We start from the raw sequence: 26,670 nt of genomic DNA on the forward strand, positions 1-26,670 counted from the left end.
TAATCATGACCTCTGCAGATGACCGTACTCTCACAGAAGGAAGTGTCTAAGTGAGAAGCATGGTCACTGACCGTGCACGTGGCTTCTTTGTGCTTTATCTATGCCTTCCATCCTCACAAGCAGCACCCAGTGGTTAATTTCTTTTGAGCTGTTGCTGCTTTTACATTTGGTCTGCATAAAGCGGAAAACGTTACACTTGTCCTAACATAGAAACTGCGCAGAAGTCGGTTATTTCTGCTTAATCTTGCTAGTTCTAAGCAGCAAATTCAACGGAGCTTCAGAGAGAACTCAGAGAGTGTTTTGGTAGTAAAAATAGCCAGCGCTACATAAATTCTCACGTATCACTGAACCCTGTCATTCCTTATTAGCTCTTCCCACAAATGCTTGGTTTATCAGCGCAGTTACTATAAGAGAGGCTATAATGCCGTGTTGTTGGTCCTAGGATATTGGAGATTCAAGGTGAGTGAGGTAATATCTTTTATTGGACCAACTTCTGCTGATGAACGAGACAAGCTTTTGAGCTACACAGAGCTCTTCTCTTGTTCAGGTGGTGAAAGAAACAAGCTTTCAAGCTTCTTCAGGTCACAGACCTGATATAATATTATGTCAAGGTCTCAGTTTTTATCTTCATGTCCTTAGAGGCGGAGATGAGTAAGAAACCATATAATTTCTTTGTAAATAGCTTTTGAATGAAAGAGAGAAGCCCTGGAGAGACCCCACTATGCTAGGACAGTCCTCCGCCATTTGAGCCTCTCTGTTTAAGCCTCTCTCTGTAGCTATTAAAATGCAGTGATAGCAGCCCTGCTGGGTCTGCGTTATTTCCTAACACGTAACCGGCTACAGCTCGCTGCACTAGCTTGACATATAAAATGGACATTGTCATGTGGAACGTTGCCAGGGATGGCAGTTGTCATTATCTGTTGTTGCTTTTAATGGGTTATGAACTTTGAAGAAGCGTCTGGCTGATCTGTGATCTAAGCCAATAGCAGAAATTGGACAGTGAATTTAAATGGTTTCTTCTGTGTTTGTTTGTTCCTGGAGTGGATCCTAATATTAACACCCTCCTCACAAACACAACCCCATGAAAGCCCAGAATATTACTCTCAGCTTCCTATGTGTCCTAAGAATTGCATTCTGTGACTGGACTGGTTCAGAAGGAGGAGATGAAACAGCACTGGCTTAATGTACCTTTCACGTAAGATGTGCTTAAACAAGGGCTGCCTCTGTTATGGTCCATTTCCTTCAGCATGAGAGACAAATCTCAAATAAACCTCTCGTAGGTTTGGGACTGGAAATGGCTCAGACGCAGGATTTCCCAGGAGATCCTTGGTCATTCTTCTTTTGAGTCAGGCCAGAAATACTGTACAAACAGCCCTGCTGTGCTATTTGGATGGTTCTGCTTTTGATCCCAGGGTTTGCACAGGGACATGAAACCAGAGGTGTGTTTCTCTGGAGGGAGGTTGAGTGTGGGGCAGAGATGAAGGACAATGCCTACTGTATCCTTGTCCAGCTGACCATCTGTGGCAATAATAAGAATGTGATCTTTCCATGTCAGTGTAATAGCATAAACCAGGTTGTGATTTCACACAGGGCTGGAGAAAGAGCACAAATATCTGAAATAATAGTAAAGAGGACACAACAAAATACAGGCCAAGTCCGATGTGTGTAGAGCTGTCTTTTAATTTATGATTTTACCAATGTTTCTGCCAGGGTGAAAGTCTCTGAAACCAGAACTGCAGGCTTCATTCGCTAAAGAGTTACCACTTAACAGCTGACAAAGCCATATTCCTTCCAGGCCATCTCCTTTCCCTGGGGAGGGACTGTAAGGTCTGGTTAGAGCAACCGCGCAAAAGCCTTGGGTTTATTGCCGCTTAGTTCTACTACTGACCCACTTTGGCCATGGGCAAGCCTCTTTATCTGTAAAGGAGACTCAGTGTATGTCTAGACTACAGCTGCTACAATGGGACAGCTAAGACGCTCCAGCATCGATGCACTTCCTACGTCGACGGAAAAGGTTACTCCATCAATGTAATTAACCACCTCTCTAAGGCCTTGTCTACACTAGAAAGTTTTGTTGATGCAAGTTACAGCGATGATCAAAAAGCGCTGTAGTTACACTTGTGCCTGTCCATTCAGCACTTATTGTGTCGCTGAAGCGCGTCCACACTTGGTGCTCCAGCATCGACAGTGAGAGCAATGCACAGTCTGTGGGCAGCTATCCCACTGAGCAACTCGCCATCTTGTACTGCTAGGGATTGTGGGAAGGCGGAGAGGATCGCAGTGCATCATAGGTGTGGGCTCGGTGTCCCATGATGCAGTGATTTCCATCAAGTCATTCCATGGGTTTCTGACTGCGTTTCACGGTATTTTTCAATGGTCCCGGTTTCCTGAGCACGCGCCATCTCTATCTGAAAGGATGGATCCTGCAGTGTTCTCCACTGTTGCTGTCAGTGTTCTGAACTCATCATGGCTGGTCATGAATATCATGAATTCCCAATCGGAACTGGAATCGGAGGCGCCTGACCTACTGTGTGCCAGGCAAACAAACAATGCTGGATTGCTGTTTGCATTCACAGAGCATCTGTACACAGTGCACCGCTGCTTTTGGGCACACGAAATGAGCGCTGAGTGATGGGATCACATCATTATGTAGGTCTGGGATGATGAGCGGTGGCTGCAGAACTTTCAAATATGCAAAGCCTCCTTCATGGAACTGTGTGTGGATCTCACCCCTGCCCTGTGGCACAAGGACACTAGAATGAGAGCTGCCCTCTGGGTGGAGAAGCACGTGGTGATCACCGTGTGAAAGCTGGCAACGCCAGACTGCTATCAGTTGGTCGCTAATCAGTTTGGAGTTGGGAAGTCCACCATTGGAGCTGTTATCACAAGTGTGCAGGGTCGTTCATTGCATTCTGCTATGAAGGACTGTGAGTCTTCGAAATGTGACTGAAATAGTGGATGACTTTGCAGTAATGGGATTTCCTAACTGTGGCAGGGCAATAAATGGCACGCATATCCCAATTTTGGCCAGGAACCGTCTTGCAACAGAGTACATCAATATAAAGTGGTACTTCTCTATGGTACTACAGGCGCTTGTGGATCACCGTGGGCGTTTCACTGAGCTCAATGTGGGTTGGTCAGGGAAGGTGCATGACACATGCATCTTCAGGAACACTGGCCTGTACTGAAAGCTGCCAGCAGAGACTTTCTTTCCAGCCCAAAAGATTCTAATGGGGGATGTTGAAATGCCCAGTGATCCTGGGAGATCGATCCTACCCCTTACTGCCATGGCTCATGAAGTCTCATACGGCCAACCTGGATATCAGCATGGAGTGCTTCAATAACAGGTTAAGCTGATGCCAAATGACCACTGAATGTGCGTTTGGCAGATTAAAAGATCACTGGCAATGCCTTTATGGCCGGTTAGATCTAAATAAGGGAAATATTCCCATGGTTATAGCTATCTGCTGTGTTCTCCATAATATTTATGAAGCTAAGGGTGAAAAGGTTCCCCCTGGGTGGAGTGCATAAGCAGATTTCCTTGTGGCTGAATATGAACAACCAGATATCAGGGCTATTAGAGGGGCACAACGGGGAGCCATTTGAACCAGGGAGGCCTTGAGGAACTATTTTGACAATGAGCATCAATAAGGTGTCTTTGTAAACAGCACTGTGCCATGCTTTGACTGCTATCCAGCTTGTATCAACGTGAGGTGCAACCACTGTGTGGAAGAGACAAATAAAAATTGTTTATTCTTCACAGAGTATGTGTTTATTAAATAACAGTTATTCACTACACACACAAAAAGCTGGGCAGGAAGGGAGAAAGCAGTGAGGGCCAGTGTGAGCTATGACAGCTGGGTGTAAATCCAGCTATCGTTCTGGAAGCTGTCTGAAGGGGTGGAGTGAACAGAGTTCCAGTGAACAGGGTTCCAAGATGGGCTGGGACAGTTTAGTAGGAATGTGTGGGTAGAGTTTGGGGAGGGCATGGAAAGCAGTTCTGCATTGACTGCAAGGGAGGGGGTGAACATGCATGAATTCAGTCTGCAGCATTATGAGTGACTTTAATAGTTCTGTTTGCTCCTCCATGGCTTTAATCATGTGCTTGTGACCTGCTATCACTCGCTCCTGGTTTTCCTTCCTCTCCTGCCTAACAATTTTCTGGTTTTTGGACACAGTGTGTCTCCATGCCTCCCCCTCTCCTTCCTCCCCCCCATCCTAGAGGACCTGAGGCATTCTTGGAACATCACCTCTTTGTTTCTTCATGGTCATTTTCTCATCATCCGCAGGTGTTGGGCAGGTGTGTAGGGGTTTCCCATCAAGGGCACATCTGTAGAAGCATAACAAACAATGAACAGAAAGAAGCATTATTGTGAGTGCAATAACACCATTGATGCGTTACTGTAAAATATGCCTCTTTCTCACTGTCCCCTGGCAAGCGCACAGCTCGACCAACCAGGGCACGGTGAATCGTGCCTGGGGAAAGGAGACACTGAAGCTGGGGAAAAGGTTCTGGGTGGTTGTTTGGGGTATTGATGCAGTTAGAGAGAAAATTTCAAATTGTGCCACCATTTTCTACAGGCAAGGGCCATAGAAGCCAGTAGAGCGCTCCTGAGTAAGCAGGGATGCTAGGGTGCAACTCCTCCATGTGAGCAGTTTCAAACCGGGTCCCTATGCTGCTCGCCTGTATGCAATATAGTGAAACCTTGTGTAAGCAAACTGTGGTCACCTGGTGTGCGGGGAGGAGGGGGCTAGCCCCTGGGAGAGAGCGGGGGGGGGGGAGTGGGCAGGCATGGCCCTGGGGGGAGGAGGGGGTTAGGTCCTGGATGAATGGGGGGAGGTGTGGGTGTGGTGGGGGGGAGGGGTAGACAGACCTGACTCTGGGGGGAGGGGTAATGAGTTTGGGAGACAAGTTAGGCTCTGGGGTGGGGCCGGAGTAGGACAGGCCCTGCGGAGGGTCGTGCAAGGGACAGGCCCGGTCCGGGCTGGGGCTAAGGCTAGGCCCCGGCCGCCGCCTGGGGTTACCTGGAAACAGACCCGGCTTGCGCCGCACCGCGCGGCGGGACCCACCCCGCCGCTCAGCTCGGCCGCCTGAACGCAGCGCGGGGCCTCCCGGCCGCCAGGGGGCGGCGGCGGCGGAGCGGCCCGGCCTCCGGAGTCTCCTCCTTGGGCTGGGCTGGGCCGGGCCGAGCCGGGGGAGGCGGCGCGGCGCGGCTCGGCGGGGCGCGGGCGGACGGACCCAGCTCGAGTCAGAGCGGCGCGGCGCGGCGCTGCAGCGGGCGGGATGCTGGCGCTGTTCACCAAGCTGCTGGACTGGTTCCGGGCGCTGTTCTGGAAGGAGGAGATGGAGCTCACCCTGGTGGGGCTGCAGTACTCGGGCAAGACCACCTTCGTCAACGTCATCGCGGTGAGGGGCCGCGGGCCGGGCCGGGCCGGGCCGCGCCGCGCCGCGCGGGGACCGGCCTGTGGGGCCTGGCCGGCGGGGCTCCGCTCGGGGGCGGGCCGGCCTGCCTGCCTCCCGGCCTGCCTGCGCCTGTCTGTGGGCCGGCCCGCCTGTCTGTCTGTCTGTGGGGCAGGCCGCCTGCCTGCCTGCCTGCCTGCCTGGGGGAGGGGCGGGCCTCCTGCCTGTCTGTCTGTCTGTCTGTGGGGGGGGGGGCCTGCCTGCCTGCCTGCGGGGGCCGCCTGCCTGCCTGCGGGAGGGGCGGGCCGCCTGTCTGTCTGTCTGTCTGGGGGAGGGGGCTGCTTGCCTGGCGGGGGGGGAGGACGGGCTGCCCGCCTCTGGGGATAGGGGGCTGCCCGGGGGTGCCAGGGTCTGTGCGTGTGTGTGATGGGGGGGGACCCTCTGCCTGGCTGGTGCATCGCAGTATGTCACCCGGCTGGGTGTCGCTTTCCCAACCGACCCCGAGAGAGGGGCCTGGGCTGTGGTGGTTGGGGCGGGGGGACCGTCTCATCCCTTGCGATGAATGGTAATTTCATCTCCATCCCCTTGGATCGGTGCAGCGGTTAGAAGGGGATGGCAGCAGGAACGCTTTGCCGGCTCTTCATCCTGGGTGTAGTTTTGCTCTGGGCAGTATTTTTTTTGTAAATAGTCTTTTTTTGGTGAATCATTTCTCAGTACAGAAGCTGAGGAACAAAGCAAAATCCTAGTAACAGAGAATTTCCCAGATGGAAAGATCTGATCTATTGGGGCCCGTGTTGTTGTTGTTCTGTGTAGTCTGCAGTAATGGCTTCATAGCGTGCATTTTAGGGAAGAGAATAAAGCCTTTGACAGCACGTGGATAGCGAAATGGATGGGGAGTATGGATATATATGTATATTTAAGATATCTGGACAGGCCTTGGATTACATTTATAGGATGCAGTGGGTTATGCCATTGATTTAGTATGAAATAATCTGTAGGGTTTGCTTGTTTTGCAAAACTGGAGCGAGGCCCATCTTCTTCCTTCCTGGAAAGAGGATTGCAGCATGGCACAGGCCGGAATCACAAGGCAGCTCCTCAGAATGCTAAGTAGTTTTGTCAGCAGAGGGAGGTGGAAGCAATTGAAGTGGCTGGGCCAGCCTATTCCCGTTCCCTGATCTTTCAGAAGTCTGCACCCATCTTCTATCAAAAACCCACCTGACTGGGAATAGCTAGAGGCAGAACCAGAATCTGGGTTTTCTTGGCTGGCAGCTTGCTTTGTTGTGGGTGTCTGTTTCACTTCATTTCAAAGGGGATTCATGGTATAGAATATTTCTTATTGCAGATATGTTTATGAATAACACTAGTCAACTTAAGAGTTTTTTAGCCAGTTGAAATAAGTCATGGCAATTTCAGTATGATTCGATGGGGCTCCGCTCAGATTAACTGCAGGTTTGTAAAGCACTCCTGAGCAAGGTATTTAGGGGTCCTTCATAGCCTTTTGAAACAGTTGGAGGCCCAGGGTAACATTCCTGATGTCTCTAAATGCAGAGTTGCCTTGTGTTTTGTGAGAGGTGTGGTAAGCTCATCAAATATTCTGTCTTAATTTGTTGAATTCTCTTTTGTTTCTCTATGCTGAAGCCATAGCAACACCAGCTGGCAATACGGCAAGATGGATGCTTCTGTAGGCTTCTCTTTGGAAGAGCTGCTCTGACATTGGCAAGTGATTTAGCAGTGTGTGCTGGACAGAGCTGTGGGCTTGTCTCATGGTACCCGCTGTAGGTCTCGACAAATGCACCTTCTTGAGCTCAATAACCAAACACCCGCTCTCTATATATCAGGGGTGGCCACACTTACTGACCCTCGGAGCCGCATACAGCAATTATCAGAAGTTCAAGAGTCAGGGCACACCTGCCAGGCCTCCAGGCTTAAGCCCTGTGGGTGGTGGTGGGGCTCAGGGAGTGATCGGCACACCTCACAGAGCAGAAGCCCCAAGCCCCACCGCCACCACCTTGCCACAGGGCAGAAACCTGGAGGCTCAGCAGGTGCCTCCTACAGGGCAAAAGTCCCTAGCCCCATCACCTCACTGTGGGGCTGAAGCACCGACAGGTGTGCCCCCTGGGGCTGAAGCCCTGAGACCCCCTCTCCCTGATGGGCAGAAACCTGTAAGCCCCTCCCCCCCCATTGCATGGCAGAAGCCCTGAACTCCCCACCCCAAACTGGTAGGCAGAGAAGGGTGTGGGGGGACGAGGGCACATTGGGAGCTGCACTTCAACTGTAAAAGAGCCACATGCGTCTGCCATCAGGGCTCACAGCCTCCTCCTTATTTTTGCTGACCTTGTGACATTGATTGAGGTTGGAGGGAAATACCTTGTTGTAATGTAGTTGTACTATCTAGTAGTTCATGATGGAACATTAGCTCCTGAAATGGCTGGAAATGCCAGGGTCTAGGCGATATAAAGAATCGTGAATGAGACGTAGAAGCATTCGCTTCTGCTAATTGGTTCGGTCCTCTCCCGGGTCAGTGGTAGCGATCTAAAGTTGCTGCTTTCTGACACTACTTGGTGGTCTGTATCCACTTCCTAGCAGACACCCTCAAAATTGATACTCTTGTTGGCAGTCAACATAGCAAAGACTGATTGACCAGTGGGCATGAGTCCCCTTTTCGTGTCTAGAAACAGTTCTTTCTATGCCTGGGATAAAGCACTGAGTTGGGGAGGAAGAGCTTTCACTCCACTGGATAGACAGAGGGCTTTGGTCTCCAAGGTGGCCAATCTGGCATCTTCCGTCCTGGGCATTGCAGCATATGGCGAGCCTTTCTGTTAGGGACCATGCCCCTAAGCTGCGTTAGGCTTAGTAAACAACCAGCTTGAGTGAAGGTACCAATTCTGTTTGCTTGTAAAGTAAAATTAATCAGAATAGGTTCTTAAATACTGTAACACTCTGTAATACTGTCCTGCCTGAGGCAGCCTGTCCAGAGCAGCTGCAAACATGTGGCCATAGGGTGCACTGCTAGTTCCTCTGAGTAATAGCACCCAAATGGTGCCAGCTGATCTGCTGGGCTGTACCATGCAGCTCCAAAAGTGCTGGTACTACAGCAAAACTCATCTGGGAGCAAAGACAAATCAGCGAGTTTTGGAAGTCTTGGCTGAAGAAAAGGTCAGCAATACGAATGCTGCTCATATTCAATTGTCATCAAAAGCACACACTTGTGAATAAAGTATTTTGGTAAGAAGGCATCCCTGTCTTCCTCTAGGCTTTGCCCTTGCTATGTTTGATTCCCCCAAGGAGAGGACAGTTTTTTTCCCCCCTATTCTTCCGCCACCCCCACCCACCCCCTTCCTAGATGGTGAGTGGATATGGTGCTGTGTTGCCGGAGCCAATGGCTTCTTGCAAAGTCAACACTAGTCCATGGATCAGCTGTCAAGGGTCAGAACTAGAAAGGCAGCAGCACAATGGTTTCTTTCCTCCTTGAGTAGGCTTAGTTTATTGCTGCCACAATGTCTCCGAACTCCATTGATCTAGGCTGAGAGGAGGCCAACAGACTTGCATTTCTTGCAAGTGCACCAGTACCTCTGGGCTGCCTCTGCTTATTACTTCCTTTATGATCTGTGTTACATGTGTTTTCCTGAGGCAATTAGCTTTAATCTGTAAAGCATTCAATATAGACCGTGTTTATTCCTGAAGAACAGTCCTGGCACCAGCAATACCCCCAAAACAATGCTTGTTTTGCCTAGTGCATAGTTCAGAAAGCTGTTGTAGCACAAAAAACCTTGTTGGGATGTTATAGCTCGTTTTGGAGCCCCTTTGCATTTTAGCAGCCATCATAGAGAGGCAGGTGTCTCCCTTGACACTGGCAATGCAGACACAGAAGTATGACTAAGACCAGTCCCTGCCCAGTACTGTGGTGATGTTCACATCAGAGCTACCTTACGATGTAAGCACCAAATTCTTCTCACTCTGCAGATAGCTCTAATTATTCATCTGGTGCTAAAGGTGAACTGAAGAGAGGGGAGTTGCGGTTGTTATGCATAAAGAAGGCTTAAAAATATAAAATGTTCTGTTTAATTTTAGAAATATCAAGAATGTCAAGTCTTGTCTTCTGTTTTGTTGGCTCTGGTTTGGGAGCTCTCTCAATCCTTAACTGAAGGGAATGGGGTATTGAATCTTTAACAAAATGACCCTTTTACAAATGGATGTAAACAAACAGTGTTTACAGATGTTTAAACAGATGTAAACAAAACAGTTTTAAACAGTCCAGTTACAATAACTTCTTCCTCTCTCAGTAGTTAGTCAGGTTTCTCTTTTGGTATCTGATGTTATCCAACCAGTTGTTCATAGTCTTCCAGGAAAAACAGGCTGGACAAGACCTGAATTTCTAACAAGCAGAAACTCTGAAAAAATGTTTTGGCTGACTTTATATGTAGTAAGGCAAAAAAAAAGAAAAGACCAGACCCCCTTTTTTTGTGGGTACATCACCTTTAAAGGACAGCAAATGCTTTTTGCATGATGGAATCAGAATTTAGATGTCTGTTTCACATTCAGTACCTACTTACAGCACTAGATCATGGCAAAGCAGGGAACAAGAGCTGTAAGATGACTGTACTGCTCTTATTCCCACCTCCCCCCCTTCCTTCCAGGGGGGCTGGTCTGCACTGGGAACTTACATCAGCATAGCTACGTCTCTCGGGGGTGTGAAAAATCCACAGCCCTGAGAGACATAGCTATGCTGACTTAACCCCAGTGTAGACAATGAAAGGTTGATGAAAGAACCCCTCCTGTCAGTGTAGGTAGTACCTACACTGAAGTGCGACAGCAGTGTTTTAAATGTAAATGTACCCACCAGGATTGCAACTATCAAATGAGATCTTGTCGGCAAGATGGTGGCCAGCAAGCAGGAGACTCCAGAATGGTCACTGTTAAATCCTTAATTTTTCAAATACAAGTCACATCTGAAGTGTGTGGGTTGGCAAGGCAGTAGAGATCTGAGGCTGCCAAGATCTTTTGATTGGTTTTGTCTCCAATAGGTGAAAAACTTGCTCAGCAGCCATTGCTGTTAGAACAGAATTGCTGTAAGGAGGGATGGCAGTGTGGTGAAGAAGGTGCAGAGTTTTTATGAGGGAAAAGAATGTTATTTTCAGATCAGAATCTTTGATGCTGTTAAATTTGTGAATTTTAAAGTAGAAATTCAAAGACGGATTTACATAAACAACCTTAATTCTGTTTCCCTATATGACCTTTATATTTCTACCCGCCATCTTAAAGAGCTGCATCCAAATTCTGTCAGGATGTTTCAGGTATGCCATGAGTGATGAGCCGAGATTATCCGTTATGCACAAGCTGCTGATTTTCTGTTACCATAGCCAGGCCCCCACCTTTGACTCCTGTCTGTTTTTTCCCCACATGCTAAGTTCTGAGCTCTCTGGGATGGAAATGTCATTTTCACTTGTTTGTACAGCTCTTGGCACAATGAGATTGTGGTCCTTGATTGGACTCTCCAGGTGCTACTGTTATAGGAACATTATGTATTCAAATCAGCAGGCCTAATATGGGAATTTTCTGAATTCTGTTAAAGTAAACATATGGAAACTTGTAGACCATTCTTGTTTATAATTATCTGTATTTTGCTATTATTCAGTGTAGCAAAAGTGTTATCTAGTGATTATAGTAGCATTCAAATCAAATACTCCACACTCTGGTTTAAGAGGTTAAAAACTCTGCTGGTGAACAACTTGCAAATAGACCAGAGGCATTGCTTAGGCTTTTCTTAAGGCCTTGTCTACCCTGGGATTTTAGCCAGGGGTGCAGCTGCACCAGTGCAAGCCTTTAGTGAACAGTTGCAATTTATTTGATTTCAAAGCCATAGCTGTTGTTCCATGGCAGCTCTGATGGGTGGAGCTGGTCTTCCTTTCCAGCAGGTGGAGGCAGGAATCAGGCACTTCTTGGCTGTCTTCTGTGTCCAGCAGGTGAAAGTCTTGCTGGCTGCTCCTCTTACATTAAGAAGTTCTAGACTGTCTGGAGTGGAAGGGGTGCATTTATTCCATTTTCAAATATAGCACCTGTTATTTGCCATACCAACTGTCTTTCCTTGCCTGGCCATGGGGAGTTGAGGTTCAAAGAAATAAGTATAAAGAAGGTCCGAAAGGTTTTACAAAACAAATTCTGCTTGGCTTTCATGAGAAAATTCAGGTCTTGCCTACCCTGTTTTCCTAGGGGACTCTGTGGACAACTGGAAAACAAGCAGACTTGACAATGGATACACAAGTAAAACTTGATTGAGAGGGGATTTAACTTGTCTTCAGACTTTAAGATACTTAACTCAAATGCATGAGAGACACTTAAAAGAAAACAGTTGGGGTTTTTTTAAAGCTTCAATCCTCCTTTCAATTAATAGCTGAGAAACTTTCCAATCTGCATTAATGTGGCCTCCAAGGAAGATCTCTAGCAAACACACAGTTTGTTTGTTTTTTTGTTTGTTTGTTTTTTTTTAAATGCAAACTTTTCAGACAATTTTGTTCTGTCCCCTCCACCTTGTCCAAGTGGGCTCTTCCTAGTGGAGTTAGGACCCTTTGTGTCCTGTTATGAGGAATATGAGTAAAACTGCTGGAAGCTGAACACAGAAAGCCTGGAGGCACTGTGGAATGATGGGATCTCAGCATTTGGAGGGTGGTGTTTTTACCACAGGTGTGAATGTCATTTGGCTAGGTAGAGATTGATAAAGGCCAGAAGGGACTGTTCTAGTCTGACCTCCTGCATAACACAGGCCAGAGAGCTTCCCCATGTTTGAATAGTCTTTCTTTCATTAAAATGAACTTATGTGTGGGCCACTTGAATGACTGTTTGTTACGTTATACTGTGATAAGGTTGCTAATCATGTGTAATGTTTTCTTTTCATAAACTACTGGTGGATTGAGGCCTAGATCTATGGACATCCCTGATATCACACTTGAAAAACAATGTTTCTTCCCTGTATCCACAAATCTCAAAATGCCTTAAATGTTTGAGGTTCAGACTGCAGAAAAATATCTTCCAAACTGCACCCCAGGCTGTTCTGAACACCAAAATGAGCTGCTGCTCACAAATTGTATCCCTCTTTCTTGTATGCTTTAATAAAGATTGAATAAGTAACAGTGATGTTGAGTGTAATTAGGCATCAGAATCAACACCCCATTTATTTGATTTGAATAAGGGAAGTTTGCACCTGTGAACTGTTGTTTCAGGTTATCAGCGCCTACATTAGACAACTGCATGAGCTCCCATTTTGAAGTCTATCTTTGCAATCAGGTAGCTAGTGATCTTTTTAAATGAAAGCTTGAGCAAAAGATGGAGTCCCCAGGGAAATTCACTGCCTTGCCTCCCTGCTGTGAGCCCACCCAGTTTGACCCTGTAAACATCAGCTAATTTAGTTTTCCCAGCTCTAGGCAATTCCCATAAATATTATACCCATTATGCAAAAAGAAATTTTAAGCACAGAGTTCAAATGACTCGGTCACCACATGAGTTGGGGGCAGACTTCAGATAGAAGCCAGAATTTCTGAGTTCAAGTCTTCCTGTTCTAACTGCTTAAGTCATGCACCCTCCATGTCCTGAGGTGGATTAGTAATGCCCAGTGCACCTAAATCTGAAGTTTTCAGGTTCTCATTTGGATGCCTTAGCACGACCCTGTACAGGGATAATGGCAGGGATATCCAAGTGTAAACAGTCTAGACTAGATGTTGAATTGAACCCAAATAATGCATTTCACTTGAGCTAATCTTTTGTTGTGTTTTTCAGTGGGTGAAGGGGGAAGCTCCCTGCACTGTTATCTGAAAGTATCTATAAAGTAGGATAAATGGGTTTTAAACATTAGCTGACAAAAAAAGCCTTTTTATCCTGTTCTTGTGACCCCCTGAAAGGGCAGCCTCCAGTCTTTCCTACTAACAAATAACACAAATATTTTAACAATATCAGCTTTCCTTAATTAAACAAAGTTCTGACTTGTTTGTAAAATTACAGAGAAGTGCAATCTAAGCCAGTGAAATTAGTGCTGCATTTTGAATTAAGGATCCAGAAGAGGGCCATAAGGATATGGCAAGCTGGATTTGGGCCATGGATCTCTACTCTTCCTGTTGTAACCCTCCTTGCAGTGGATTTGTGGCTCTTTGTCTCTCTTCTAGTGTCCTTTGCTCCATGCACATCTACCACCAATAGTCAAAGGTCAGTCAATTGCCAAACTAGGCTGTCTCATCATACCATCCCTTCCATAAATTTATCAATCTCAGTTTTGAAGCCAGCTAGGGTTTTTATCCATCTAATGTATTTATAGAGAGCAATCATATCTCCCCTCAATCTTCTTTTGGTTAGGTAAACAAGCCAAGCTCTTTGAGCCTCCTCTCATAAGGCAGGTTTTCCATCATAGATCATCATAGTAGCCCTTCTTTGCACCTGTTCCAGTTTGAATTAATCTTTCTTAAACATGAGGGACTAGAACTGCGCACAGTATTTCAGATGAGGTCTCATCAGCGCCTTGTATAACGGTACTAACACCTCCCTATCTCTACTGGAAATGTCTCATCTGATGCAACCAAGGACCGCATTAGCTTTTTTCACGGCCACATCACGTTGGCGGCTCATAGTCATCCCGTGATCAACTAATACACCCAGATCCTTTTCCTCCTCTGTCACTTCCAACTGATGCGTCCCCAGCTTATAGCAGAAATTCTTGTTGTTAGTCCCTAAATGCATGACCTTGCACTTTCCACTATTAAATTTCATCCTATTTCTATTAGTCCAGTTTACAAGGTCATCCAGATCTTCCTGTATGATATTCTGATCCCTCTCTGTATTGGCAATACCTCCCAACTTTGTGTCATCTGCAAACTTTATTAGCGCATTCCCACTTTTTGTGCCAAGATCAGTAATAAAAAGGTTAAATAAGATTGGTCCTCAGACTGATCTCTGAGGAACTCCACTAGTAACCTCCCTCCAGCCTGACAGTTCACCTTTCAGTATGACCCCTTGTAGTCTCCCCTTTAACCAGTCTTTATCCACTTTTCAATTTTCATATTAATCCCCATCTTTTCCAATTTAACTAATCATTCCCTTTGTGGAACCGTATCAAGTGCCTTACTGAAATCTAGGTAAATTAGATCCACTGCATTCCCATTGTCTAAAAAATCTGTTATCTTCTCAAATAAAGAGATCAGGTTGGCCTGGCATGATCTACCTTTTGTAAAGCCATGTTGTATTTTATCCCAATTACCATTAACCTCGATGTCCTTAATTACTTTCTCTTTCAAATTTTTTCCAAGACCTTGCATATTAGTGAGGTCAAACTAAGCAGGCCTATAGTTACCCAGGTCACTTTTTTCCCCTTTCTTAAAAATAGGAACTATAGTTTTGGAACACCCCAGCCTGCTTTTGCTTCTGCTACACATTGGTCTGTCCCCTCCTCAGCAGGATCAGCAAAGTGAAGCTGACTGGGATTTGTCATTCCTACAGCTTCTCCTGCTGGTGTGGGAGCAAGGCTTTGGTGTGATCTTCTGTAGTGTAATTCCCTAGACTAGAGAATGTCAGTAGTGTGTTTTCAGTGCTGCTTCAGATTTAACCCTCTGCATGCTAAGTGTGTTGCATAGGTGCTTTTGTTCTCTTCGGAAGTAGTTATGAAACTGAGCTGTTTGCTGAGGTCCTGATTTTTCCAAAGTGCTGAGCACTCATAACTCCACTTGAGGTCTCTAGGAGCTGCAGTTGTTTTAGCATCTGTTGAAAATCAGACCATGACTGACAAACCACGACTGACAGCTTCACACAGATGGCGACCTTCCAAGGCCAGGAATGGAAGCCAGAAGGTTGCTATCTGAGTCACTGACTCACTGCAGCCTCAGATGAATCATTTGACCACTGCCTCTGTCACCTCAGCGGGAGAGAAGCTGAACCAGCTCTGTGGAAACGGGGCTCTGCATCTAAGCTGAGCCTCCCTGAGGGGACGCAAATGGTAATAAATTCACAGTGTCTGTAACAAGGAGAGAGCAAACACTGCTGCCATCTGACATACCAGGGTGCTCTCACAACTTACTCTTCTGGGGGTGACAAGGTGGGTGAAGTAATGTCTTTTATTAGACCAAGTTCTGTTGATGGAATTCTTCTGAAAATGGCTGGGTGCTCAACAGTTTTGAAAATCAGGTCGCTTGAGTGCTTAGATATGTGCTTGGGAAACTAAAATTAGGCTCCTGTTTTAAAAAATCTTAGCTTTACTTTTTTCCCCACACAAAATACATATTTCCCTACTTGGATAACTTATCAGTTGAATGGATCATCCCCAAATTTCACCTTTGGGCTAAGACTGAAATGTTAAGAGTGAGTGAGGCATGCACATGTGTGCATGCATAAGAATTTTGTTGCAGCTTCAATTGTGGCTTTCATGACTACCAAAAGTTATGTTACATGAGACCATCTGTAAAGCTGGGCAGTTGTATCCTTCCTGCAATAGTGTTTGTGAGCTCTTGTTTCTTACAGGCTACGGCACTGAAGGTTAAAACTGATATTCACTGCCCACAGTTACACATCTATACGACAAGAATGCTTTGAAAAAAGATAGGCATTTTCTTCAATGCTTTATCAGACTTCCATTTGTTCCTCACATTCAGCCTGTGTGAGGTGGGTACTATAATAATAGTGCCAAATGCTGCAGTAACACTATTGTTCAAATGGATGTTTTGATCATTGTTTTTGTAGAATTCTACTGGTGGAGTATTTTTTAATTGGAGTGGTTTTGATCTTTGACTGTGTTTGCCTTGTAGACATCAGCTGGAGGGGCTTTCCTCCTTCATATATGTGGTCTCATTTGAAAAAAATAATCTTGAAGAAATGAGACTGTTTATGTACAGTAGTGCCAAAAGTATGTTCGATGTCTGCAGAATAATAATAGAGGGTCTTTGTCCTGAAGAACTTAGAGTCTCAATAGCTATCACTCCTTTCTTCCCAAGGTCTTGATTCCCAGCCTGTTGCACCAGCTGGGTGCTGTGCTTGACATGGTCTGGGTGCCTTCGGTGCAGTCTGATACAGATATACTATTGACTACACAAACTCAGCCCTGCTAGCTTGCCTTCCCAAAACTCCTCCCATGCTTTTTTTAAAAAAAATGCATTGTAAAACTTAATATAAGCGCAAATGCTGGCGAAGCAATAATTTGGTTAAGACTCAGTACATTTCCAGATACCTGCTAGCCAGAGATAGATATGAAAGAACAGCCAGTGAGATCCTGGGGCAGTGTCATATTGAGAAGTCCAGTCCAGTCTTCCAGCTGGTGGCAAACCTACCATGGTGCTGCCTTTGGACACAGCTTCAGGACTTCACTTTCTCTTTCATATCATCCTCTAGCTAGTCAGTGTCTTATAAATTTGAAGCTCCATCCAACAGTCTCGCCCTGCTGCTTGAAGCGAGAGGGAAAAGGTCTCCATCCCTTTCTGTCTTTCCCTTATCTCTGTTTTTAGATCCTTGTCTCCAGTGCTCCACCTCTACTGCTGATCAGGAAGATCAACAGTTCGAAACTGACATGATTTTTGACAATTTCATTGTTGGGCACAGGGTTCTGAATAGCAGTAGAGAAACAGACAAGAATCTTCTTCATTTCAGGCAGCAGCCTGGCAAAGTGTTGAGCATCAGAAGAGGCACTGGTCCTGTCTCTCCTGTAAACTCATGATGATGGGACACTTTATTTATCTTAGAGCCTGTCTGCATTAAGGACACTGACACTGGTGTAACTACATCAATGTAGTTGTGCTGATGTAATGTTTTTAAGTGTAGACAAGGTGTATGAATTGGGCACATAGTAAAGCCTATGCGGAGGCTGCAGGGGAGAGATATTGGGTAAAATATTTAGATTCTTCCCAGATTTTGAATTACGCCCACGACTAGTCTGAGTGAATATATGGGGGACATATATCCTGCACACATCCCCAGAGAAAGTGAAATGAAAACCTGCACTTCCTCAAATAGGCTTGTCTGCGCTCGTCATCTCTAAAGAGCAGAGAGATGTCCCATATTTGGGGGGGAGAGGTTCCTTTTTGAGTATCCCTCTTGAGCGTCCCTCAGTTTCTACCCAGAAAGCTCTCTCCTGGCTCTGTAGGCTTGGCTCTGTGCTGTAGTAATAGCCCCAGGGTATTTGTGGAAATCTAAAGCCCTCCAACCTCCTTGACACAATGCAGTTCTTTAAAAACTATGGTTAGTTGTTAATTTCTCCCCAAACCAGCCATGCAGCTCCCTTTAAGAATGGAATTGTTCTTATCTTGTGTGGCTTCACCATCTTAATACTTCATTGAATGAAATGTAAATATGCACACTAGAGCAATGCTGTCCTAAGAATCATTCTTCCCTTTTGTACAAAGAACCGCTCCTTTCATCAGGGATGCTAAACCCACAATTTGTAGAAGTCAGCTCAAAATGAGCATGCCTTTGGTATCTGCAGTGAGCACATCTAGCAAGACTGGCTTGACCTCATTTATCCCACAACTATGACAAATGAATTATATGGACATAAATGTGGAGGAAATAGGGTCAGAATGAATTTAATTCAGTTATATGTTTCTAGCTAAGGAAAATGCCTAATGTTTTCCATTAGTTCAACCCAGACCTAATGCTGAGTATTCATTGGCAGCAGATCTGTTGGGAAAAGGTAGTGCTATCTTCACAAAGCAAGGCCTTCAATATTGTCCTTCCATGATATTCAAAACAGTGCCCATTTATTTTGTTCTAATTATGTCATTGGTCTGTGCTGCCCTACAAAACAGGATCTTAACCAGGTTCCTGCTGACAATTTCTGAAATCTTGAGGAAAATTCCACAGTACTTTATCCATAACTTGTGTAATAAAACCAAACCAAAATAAAACACACAACCACCAAGAACATTTACCTAGTGCTGTCCATGTGCATGGTGCTTGACAAACAAGCAATACATTCTCTGCTCCCAAGAGCTTACACACTAAGACAAACCCAACTGCTCAGAAAAGGGGAGGGATGAGGATTATTGATAAGACCTTATAACCACTACACTTCTCTTTGTACTAGAATGTAAGAGTGGGATTTCTGCTCTTTCCTCTGCTTCTTTGTAATATATGATGCAGAGCAGGAGGGATTCAGAGAGTTAGTAATACAACCATGATGAGGACTGGATTACTTGGGGGACTGGTGAAGGGATATACCGTATTTTTCACCACCTCTGTGTTGAACTAGTCTAGGCTAGGTCAGCAATGATTAAAAGTTTCCATGTGGTGCCTCCCCCACCCCCCTTGAAATGCATCTGGGCTTTGTCCAGTTCCCAGGGAACAGGTATCCACATCACAGAAAAAATTCCTATAACTGGCACTGATTGGATTCCTTTGTTGCAATTTTAGGTTGCCAAGAATGGTGTAGGCCATGGAAACTGCAGCTTTCATGGTAAATTAGATGGATTAATTTTGGAGCCATTCCCTGTATCTTTATTTTATGAGAACTTGGGAGCACTGCAGAGATTTTAAGGTCAGCAGGGTTCCTCGCAAAGATTATATGGGGATTATAAATTCTTTAGGAGCACAGAAATTTAATAGGTCCAGGAAGCATGTGGATTTTATAAATTTCTCGGGATCTGAGAGCTGCCTTAGCTAAGGTCATTATTTCTTCTGCAGACTGCATTATTTATGCTAATATTAGGTTGCAGAAGCAGAGAACGTCCGAGCTATGGCAGTAGCATATAGAGTCCCCAACAGAGAAGATGCTGAGCTTGGTAAGAGACAGTCCCTATCCCGAGGAGTTTAAAATCTAAATAGACAATAGACAGGACAAACAAAGGGTGGGAGAGGAAAAAATGATCACCCACATTTTACCAGTAAGGCACAGAGATTAAGTGAGTTGTCCCAGGTTATGCAGGGAGTTGTCCGATGCAGGGATTGAATCCAGATATGCGGTGCCTTAATCACAAATCCATTTTTCCTCTCTCTAAACTTCTGTAGAGTCCCCAAAGAGTCTGTGCTGGCAGCGGTCCCTGCCTGTTGTTGTTTGTAAACTCTGTGGAAGCAGAGCCAGCCGCCAATGGTCGTGATATTATGTATTAGATGTCCAGGATCAGCGCTGCAGTCAGAGCTGCTGCTTTGCAGAGTTTCCAAGTTCTGCAGAAGGGGAGCCCTCCAGCCCAGACAATGCATTTTTGCCTGCTTTGGGGTTAGATGCACTAAGCAGGCAGTTACTCTAGCTGCTGCTTGTTAGTAGGGTGTGCGTGCCCCCTAAATGTGAGAGTCTCTGATATTTAAAGACAAGTTAGGCTTATAAACAAGTGCGCAAGGCAGTGAGAGTTTGTTTGCTTTTTTTAAATCCAACAATTCTTACAATGGTTAGGAAGAAGTAGCTATCTCTTTACAAGCATTAGTTCTCCTTTTTAAAAAAAGGAAATTCCCAGCTACACACTTGGCATGTGGAAGTTGTGTATTGATAGTTTCAGCTTACACCATTGCTAGCAGTTTCCAGGTTATTTAAAAAAAAAAAAAATACAAAAAGCAACGTTTTTTAAGCAGCCGGTACAGTTCTCTGACTTCCTAAATGTCGGTGTCTGGAAATTTTCATGTACGGTTCCAACACTGAGTTTAATCCTGTTCTGTTATCCCTGTCCATCCTCTGCCAGCAGGTATGGGCCACAGGCTCCATTCTGGTGGGAAGGAAAAACTCCTATATATGGCCCTGGATAGTGCAATGAAGCCCACGAAGTAGAGACTGGAGGCCAGACACTTTCCACTTTCATAAAAAGGGCCAGACAACATATCATTTCACACTTCCCCTCTCCACCTAGTTAACGGAAGACCCTGTTCACTACAGGGCATGCTATTAATCCTCCCAGTATTGGTCAGAGCATCCATCTGTTGTCCCCTCTGAGCATATAGTTCATAGCCCCCGATCCCCGCATCCCTCCATACCTGACTCAAGCTAGACACAAAGACCACTTCATCCTATACTAAAATGCAGCCATCTTTGGGGTGAGACGCAGTGTCTGTCTGAGAAATGCAGCAACAGTTTAGGATGGAAAAATCAAAATCTGTGCGTTTCAAATGACAAGGATAGCTTAGGTTGGCAGCAGGCACTGTATAATTACCCCAGCTGGACTTTGGCCAGGGCTTAATATTTAATAGTTAATATTTCAGTCTCACTAATGGTGCCCTGACACCTGTAGACAGCACAAGTGATTGGGAGCTTAGTTTTAAGATTGGTGCAGCAGCCTTTGCTAAGATGCTTGAGTTGTGAAGCCAGGGGGAGGGGCAGTGATTTGCAGAGGTGGGGGGGATCCAGAGGCAGGGAGTGAGGCGTCCCCTGGTATAGAAACTTCCTCTATTTTTGTTCGAGGAGCTCCGTTTTGATGAAGGAGGAGGGTGAGGGGACTCCAACAGAGCCAGTGTCTCAGTGCACTGATCAGAAGAACTGCCCTGCTGTTCTGACCCCCTGCAGTCTCACTGCACCCCCTTAGCCCCCTAAAGGGTGCAGAGAGAAGTTGTCTTTGGCAGCCATTTCATATATTCATCTCAGGGCTCCTCAAGGTTGTGGTGCTTTGCAAAGCTCTCCTTGAGGCCCTGGTTTACTGAATAGAGCATTTGGAGGCTCCCTTGGATGAAGGAGGGATTGCTGAAGACACCACTGCTGTCTGGGATCTTGGTAGTTTCAAAAAAGCAGAACCAGCCATGAGAGTGAGGAAGTTGGGTAAAGGGGCACTTTCGTGCCCCTCACTGACACACCAGCTGTGACCCCCCCCCAAGTCACTCCCCTTGAAGACTCACCCAGGCAGTCTTCTGGGGAGCCATGGGTGCCTCGTGACCATTCCTCCTCCACTTGGCATCTAGGGAGTCCCTTCATCTTTGTGCTTATGGGGCTCACTGCTTTTCCCAAATGAGAGTGAACATCTTTGCACCCAGGGCCCCAGACCTGCCCCCAGTGAGAAGGGTTCTCTTTAAGGGAGGCTCTTGCCATATTTGCAGATCTGCAAATAGGGAATTCCTGGTTCTAGGAGGCAGGGTCTCGGTGAGAGAGGATCCATCCTGTATATGGCGAGACCCCTTCATCATGGGGAATTGTTGCCTGTATGGGACAGGTTCCCCTAGAACTTATAGAAGGCAGAGCCAGAGCTCAGCAAACTCATTGTGGGCGGGCCCCACTGTGAGCCCATCTCTGGCTCAGCTCTGCTCTGCACACCTCTCTGTAGAACCAGAATCAAAGGCCAATAGCTCTTTAATTACAATAGAACCCATTGATCTAAGCCTCCTTTGTCCAGCTCTCTGTATTAACCAAACAGCCGGGGCGCAGATTGAATTGTTACAAAGCACTGAAACATAGCCCCCTTCTTTATTTATAGCAGACATGAACCGTTATGTCTGGCAAAGAGTACAGTGCCAGTTTTTAAAAATGCAGAAATAATAAACTCTCACAACTCAAAAATAGTACAGTATTGTGGTTGTTGCAACTTAAAATGATTATTTCTGCATTTTAAAAAACAGGTACTCTTTACTAGACGTAACCATTCATGTGTGCTGTAAATGAGAAGGGGGCTTAGGTTTTAATGCTTTTCCAGGAGGGGTTGGCTAGTTTAAAAGCAACTCCACATCTTAAAATAGCTTTCTACCCTTTATTTTAAGATGCGGAGTTGCTTATCTGGTCTGGCCCCCATGCCAGTTAGATCAGATAAATGGGGTTCTGCCGTATTGGATTTTGAAGCTGTTTTTATGTGTTAAACACTAGCAGAGAGCAGGGGAAGTTACTGATATCAGCTGTAAGTGGATTCTACAGCAAGGGTTATCCCCCAGCTGTGAGTAAAAAAACAGTGGACTGTTTTTGGGAAGACTGTATCCTGGGAGCCACTTGGTCTAATGGTTCCCAAAACTGACATCACTACCCATACACCTGGTCTAGCATAGCATGGTGCATAACTACTGCAGCTCTGTTATAAGAAGTAAAAGGGTGTAGGAATCTTACTTTTGCCTTGGATATTACTCCCCACTTTTCATGAATACCAGAGTTTGTCTTTAAAAATATAAAAGGGGAAATAAAAAAGAAACTGCATCTATTGCAAAATCCTCGTGAGAAGGTCTGAAAACCCTCAAGATTTGCTGATATGCTATATCTAGAAAAGCCGATGGCTAAAAGCACTACATTCTTTTGATTGCAGTGTTCAATAAATTGCCTTCACTGACAATAGGATTTTGAGCTGTGTAGCTAGAGGCTACAAGCCCAGAAACCCCCCTCATCCCTCCCCTAGTCCAGATTAAAACCAGGAAAAGTTTATAATAGTGATAATTTTAAAATAATAAATCACTGGAAATATATAACAGCAGTGGGTGAACTCTCTTGCCTGACACTTTAATTTCTAAGGACTTGTGACATTCAGTGATCAAATGCTGAACAGTACAATATTCTTTCTAAAGCAAGGACCTGGGGCAATTGAGTCCCTAGCCCTTTTCAGGGAGCGGGGGAAAAGTAAGTGTGCGTTTGTGTGAGTTTTGTTGCTTTCTAGTAAAATGTAGCAGGTGTTTTCTCTGTACTTAACTAGCTCACTAGAATGTAAAATCTTTCTTCAAGAGACCCTGCTTCTCGACTCCCTTGTCATTATGGAAATGGGTTTAATCAGTCTTCAATTGTTAATGTTCCCCTTGTCTGTTTGGGATGTGCTATTGCCATTAATTTTCCATAGAGCAGTGGTTTTCAACCTCTGGTCCGCAGACCCCTGGGGGTCTACACCTCCATTTGAAATTTTGTGGGGGTCCGCAAATGAGAAAAGGTTGAAAACCAGTGCCATAGAACCTTGAGGTAAATTGGGCCAGTAAGACTTACATTCTAATGACGAAAATAAGGAAAAACAATCGTATTTTCCAATCATCTTTATTCATCCTTAAGAGGCAAATAATATTGCCTTAAGAGGCAAAACAGGACGTGAAGACCATTTGACATTGCAGTTCATCTTGAATGATTTGAGATGCACAGTGGTGAGAGGAAACTTTGGAGATGTACCCAATTCCTTCATTTTCTGTGGGATTTCTGTGTTTGGGGAAGCGTGTGCAGGATTATGAAATCCTAGTTAAGGAAGCTGGAGGGCTTGTTGGAGTAGGAATGGGCTATAGAGGCCCTTTCCTCTAGAACATCAGTTTAAATCTCATACAGGGGTCTCGTGACAGAAAGGTGTAATTTTCTGATGACCTGTGTATAAAGAGTTGGTGTTTTAGGCAAGTTCCCAGGGAGTCTATCAGACTTGGCATTAGCTGGTCCTCTTACTGCCAGCCTCAGCAGAGGCTGAAGACTAAATGGGCCATGGAGACTCAATTATATTTCACCCACAAAGCAATGGCTCTGTCTCAGGGTTAAAGCACGTTAGTTTGGGAGCCAGCATGGAGATGCTTGCACTCCTGCTACTTGTGCTGTATCTATTCCATCGATAGCAGACTCTAGTCTTCCAGGCTGTCAATTCAGCACTAAAATATGCCCCCGTCAGTTAGAAAAAAGAACAGAAACTCTCCAGGGCACGGTTCTTCTGAAGCCTCATCCAGAGAGAGCATCCTCAGAGTTCATCTGAAGCTAATGAGGAAGGCACGCTCAGAAAATGTGATCAGAAGAGAGAATGACTGTCACCTGGCGGGACCGAGGGAGAGAGAGTGAGACAAATGGGGTAGCAATAGTGAGAGTGGCCCCACAGCAGAGGCAAGTCACAGGGGGAGAATAGAGGGAGAGTGGTCAGGTGGCTACAAGTCTGTCTGTCTGTCAGTCTGTCCATCTGAATCTCGGCCTCAACTCATCTGTGGTACTGGGGCACTGGGACCATGGGTGGCAGCAAGTCCATAGAAAGTGGGCAAATGAGATTGATTTAAAAAAATAAGTGAGAAGGGATACAAGGTATGGAGCAGCAATGGGATGGAGCCTAAGCTTTGTCTCTACTGTAATGCAAAGGTAGGCAGCCGGCAGCTTCCTTGATAGTCAGCTCCCTCCTCCCCTCCCTCTGAGCCAGAGGCAATAGAAGTAACTGGGAAAAACAGACAAGGACTGACTGGCCTGGTAGTTTGTGCTCCCTGCTGTGGGTGGAGGCCTGTTACAATCAGGATTCTAGAGGTGTGGAATTTGCCACTCAGTTGTATTCCTGAATCTAATCCTTCGTTTAAGAAAAAAAATTTCTAGCACTGATGGTTGTTGCGAAGAAAACCTTGTGAGCTAAGTGTCATCTGATGCAGTTCAGTCTTCCTGAGTCTGCAGACAACCTGAAACAATAGTTCTGAGATCTGAATTGCATGTTAAGTAGAGCACTGAACATGTGCGGATGGTGTTAAATTGAATGCAGTGCTGAAATACATCAGGTGGGCTACTGTACTGCTCATTCAATTTCATATATAATTAAAAACCTCCTTGTAAGCTGGTGGGCCTGTCCACAAATTGTAGAAGGGGAAATCGTGCTCCAAACAACTGCCCCATTTCAGTTCCCTTTCTCGGGGCTGTAAAGTAGAAACAAAGATCCAAAACAAAGCAACCCAACACAGTGCCATTCAGGTTGTTAGCCTTTCCCCCCAGACCTTCCCACCACTCCTAGTTAGCTCCTGATCCTGCACATGTCTCCCACTAGGCCTTCCCACCTGACAGGTACAGCAAGCCTTTTCCCTGACCCTGGTCTCTCCTGTCTGGCCCCCTGACTAAGAGGCAGGAAGCCTTATATGCAAGTTCCTGTAGGGCATTTGACTAGAAACTGGCATATGACCTACAACTGTAGCTTGTCCAAGGCACCCCAAGGTGCAGTGCCTGATCACATCTACAAGCTAAAAAACGTAGATGTAGAATTAAGGGAATGGGGTAGAAAATTTACTTTCTGCACAGCAATGGGCAGCGATTCTCCTCTCCAGGCTTTCTCATTAGACCAGCAGGGGGTGGTAGTGCTCCTAAGATTGTGTGCTCAGGGCCAGTGAGATAGGGGACTTCACATTGCTCAGACCTTTGGGCCCAACGAAGGAGCAGTGGCTCAGGGGTGTCCATATGTTGTTCTACCTGCAGCTATAAAGGCTGTGTCACAAGGACTCTAATATAATGGAATCCACAGGTCTCTGGTGTAAATACAAAAGACCCCACCCATCCACCCCCCAGTACAAAAAAAGATGGAGGGGCTGGATCTGTAACCATGGCACCGTCCCTGGACAGGTCAGTCACACTTACCCTTCACGTATGCCTTTGACTGGTAGGGAAACATTTTCAAGCCCAGCACTAGTTCTCAGGCTGTTGGCATGAGAGCCCCCAATCCTATTTCAGGTAAATTGCTTTAAACCCATTCATCTGTCTGGACAGTTCTAGTCACTAAAGCGGATCTGCCTTAGAATGCTGACGATGCACAGGTTCAGCAGAAACGGATTAAGCCTCGGTTGCTGGTGCTGGTGGTATAGTTGCCCTGCTGAGGGAGACAAGGGCCCTGGCCAAGACAAAGAAAGCCTTGGTTTGGTGTCTCAGCCCCTGAGTGCAGCCTGCAGCCCGTCTCACAGGCGTGGTTGCGGCCAACAAATCAACACTGATGCCAGGCCTATTAATAACTTTTGTTTGGGGAAGGAGTGACCCACAAATGGGGAACGTTTTCAAAGCACATTTTCAAGGTTCGGGATTGCAGGGTTAACACCTCCAGAGTGCTGTGGTTTAAATCACCAGTTAAGTCAGCAAACAGGAAACCTTGATTTAAATAATGTATTTTAATCTTTTCTATTTCCTTTCCTAAAGAATGGTTGATTCTCATTGCTTGGTAGCCATTAAAATAATTAAGTATAGCCTTTACACTAAATTTGATACTTCTTTTTGCTAACTAGGAAGATACACTATATCTATCCATATTTCAGTAATTACATAGTTTAACATACATTTATTCAGATTCTTAATTTTTACATTTTTATGTTAGAAATTGCATGAATGATGCATTTATTATTTAGTAGATTAATTTTTATCCATGATTGGCATTTAGCTGTATTTAGATGGAAATTGGAATTCAATTGAAAATGCAGAAAACTAGTATTTTAATGCAGAAAACTAGCATTTTAAAATTGATTCCATTAGTTGAGTAAAACTACCTTAAATATGCTGGATGCATTAAAAAAGTTTATATAAACATGTTTTGTATTTAAAACTGACTGATTTATTAAACAAAGGAAGTATTAGTGACTTGAACTGATAGTTTCTGGTCATAGCATCTTTCAGCATTAGAACTAGTAGATCTCATCCTCTCATACCTCACTTTATTCTTAGATCGGAAGAGAAAAATAAAGTTTCCTGCTTTTTTCAA

General features: G+C 45.4%; 1 protein-coding gene across 1 annotated transcript in view; it reads left to right on the top strand.

The window, feature by feature from the left end:
• The first annotated feature begins 5,172 nt into the window (after nt 1–5,172).
• Nucleotides 5,173–26,670, top strand: part of ARL8A (ADP ribosylation factor like GTPase 8A) — a 33,547-nt gene continuing 12,049 nt past the window's right edge. The window contains exon 1 of the mRNA XM_067531487.1: nt 5,173–5,407. Within this exon, the coding sequence (XP_067387588.1) occupies nt 5,285–5,407 (123 nt within the window). The 5' untranslated portion in view covers nt 5,173–5,284. The remainder of the gene's footprint in view (nt 5,408–26,670) is intronic.

The sequence above is a fragment of the Emydura macquarii genome, unplaced genomic scaffold (assembly GCF_026122565.2).
Source record: "Emydura macquarii macquarii isolate MOO-44397 ecotype Brisbane River unplaced genomic scaffold, CSIRO-AGI_Emac_v2 contig_3220, whole genome shotgun sequence".
Taxonomy (NCBI): Eukaryota; Metazoa; Chordata; order Testudines; family Chelidae; genus Emydura; species Emydura macquarii.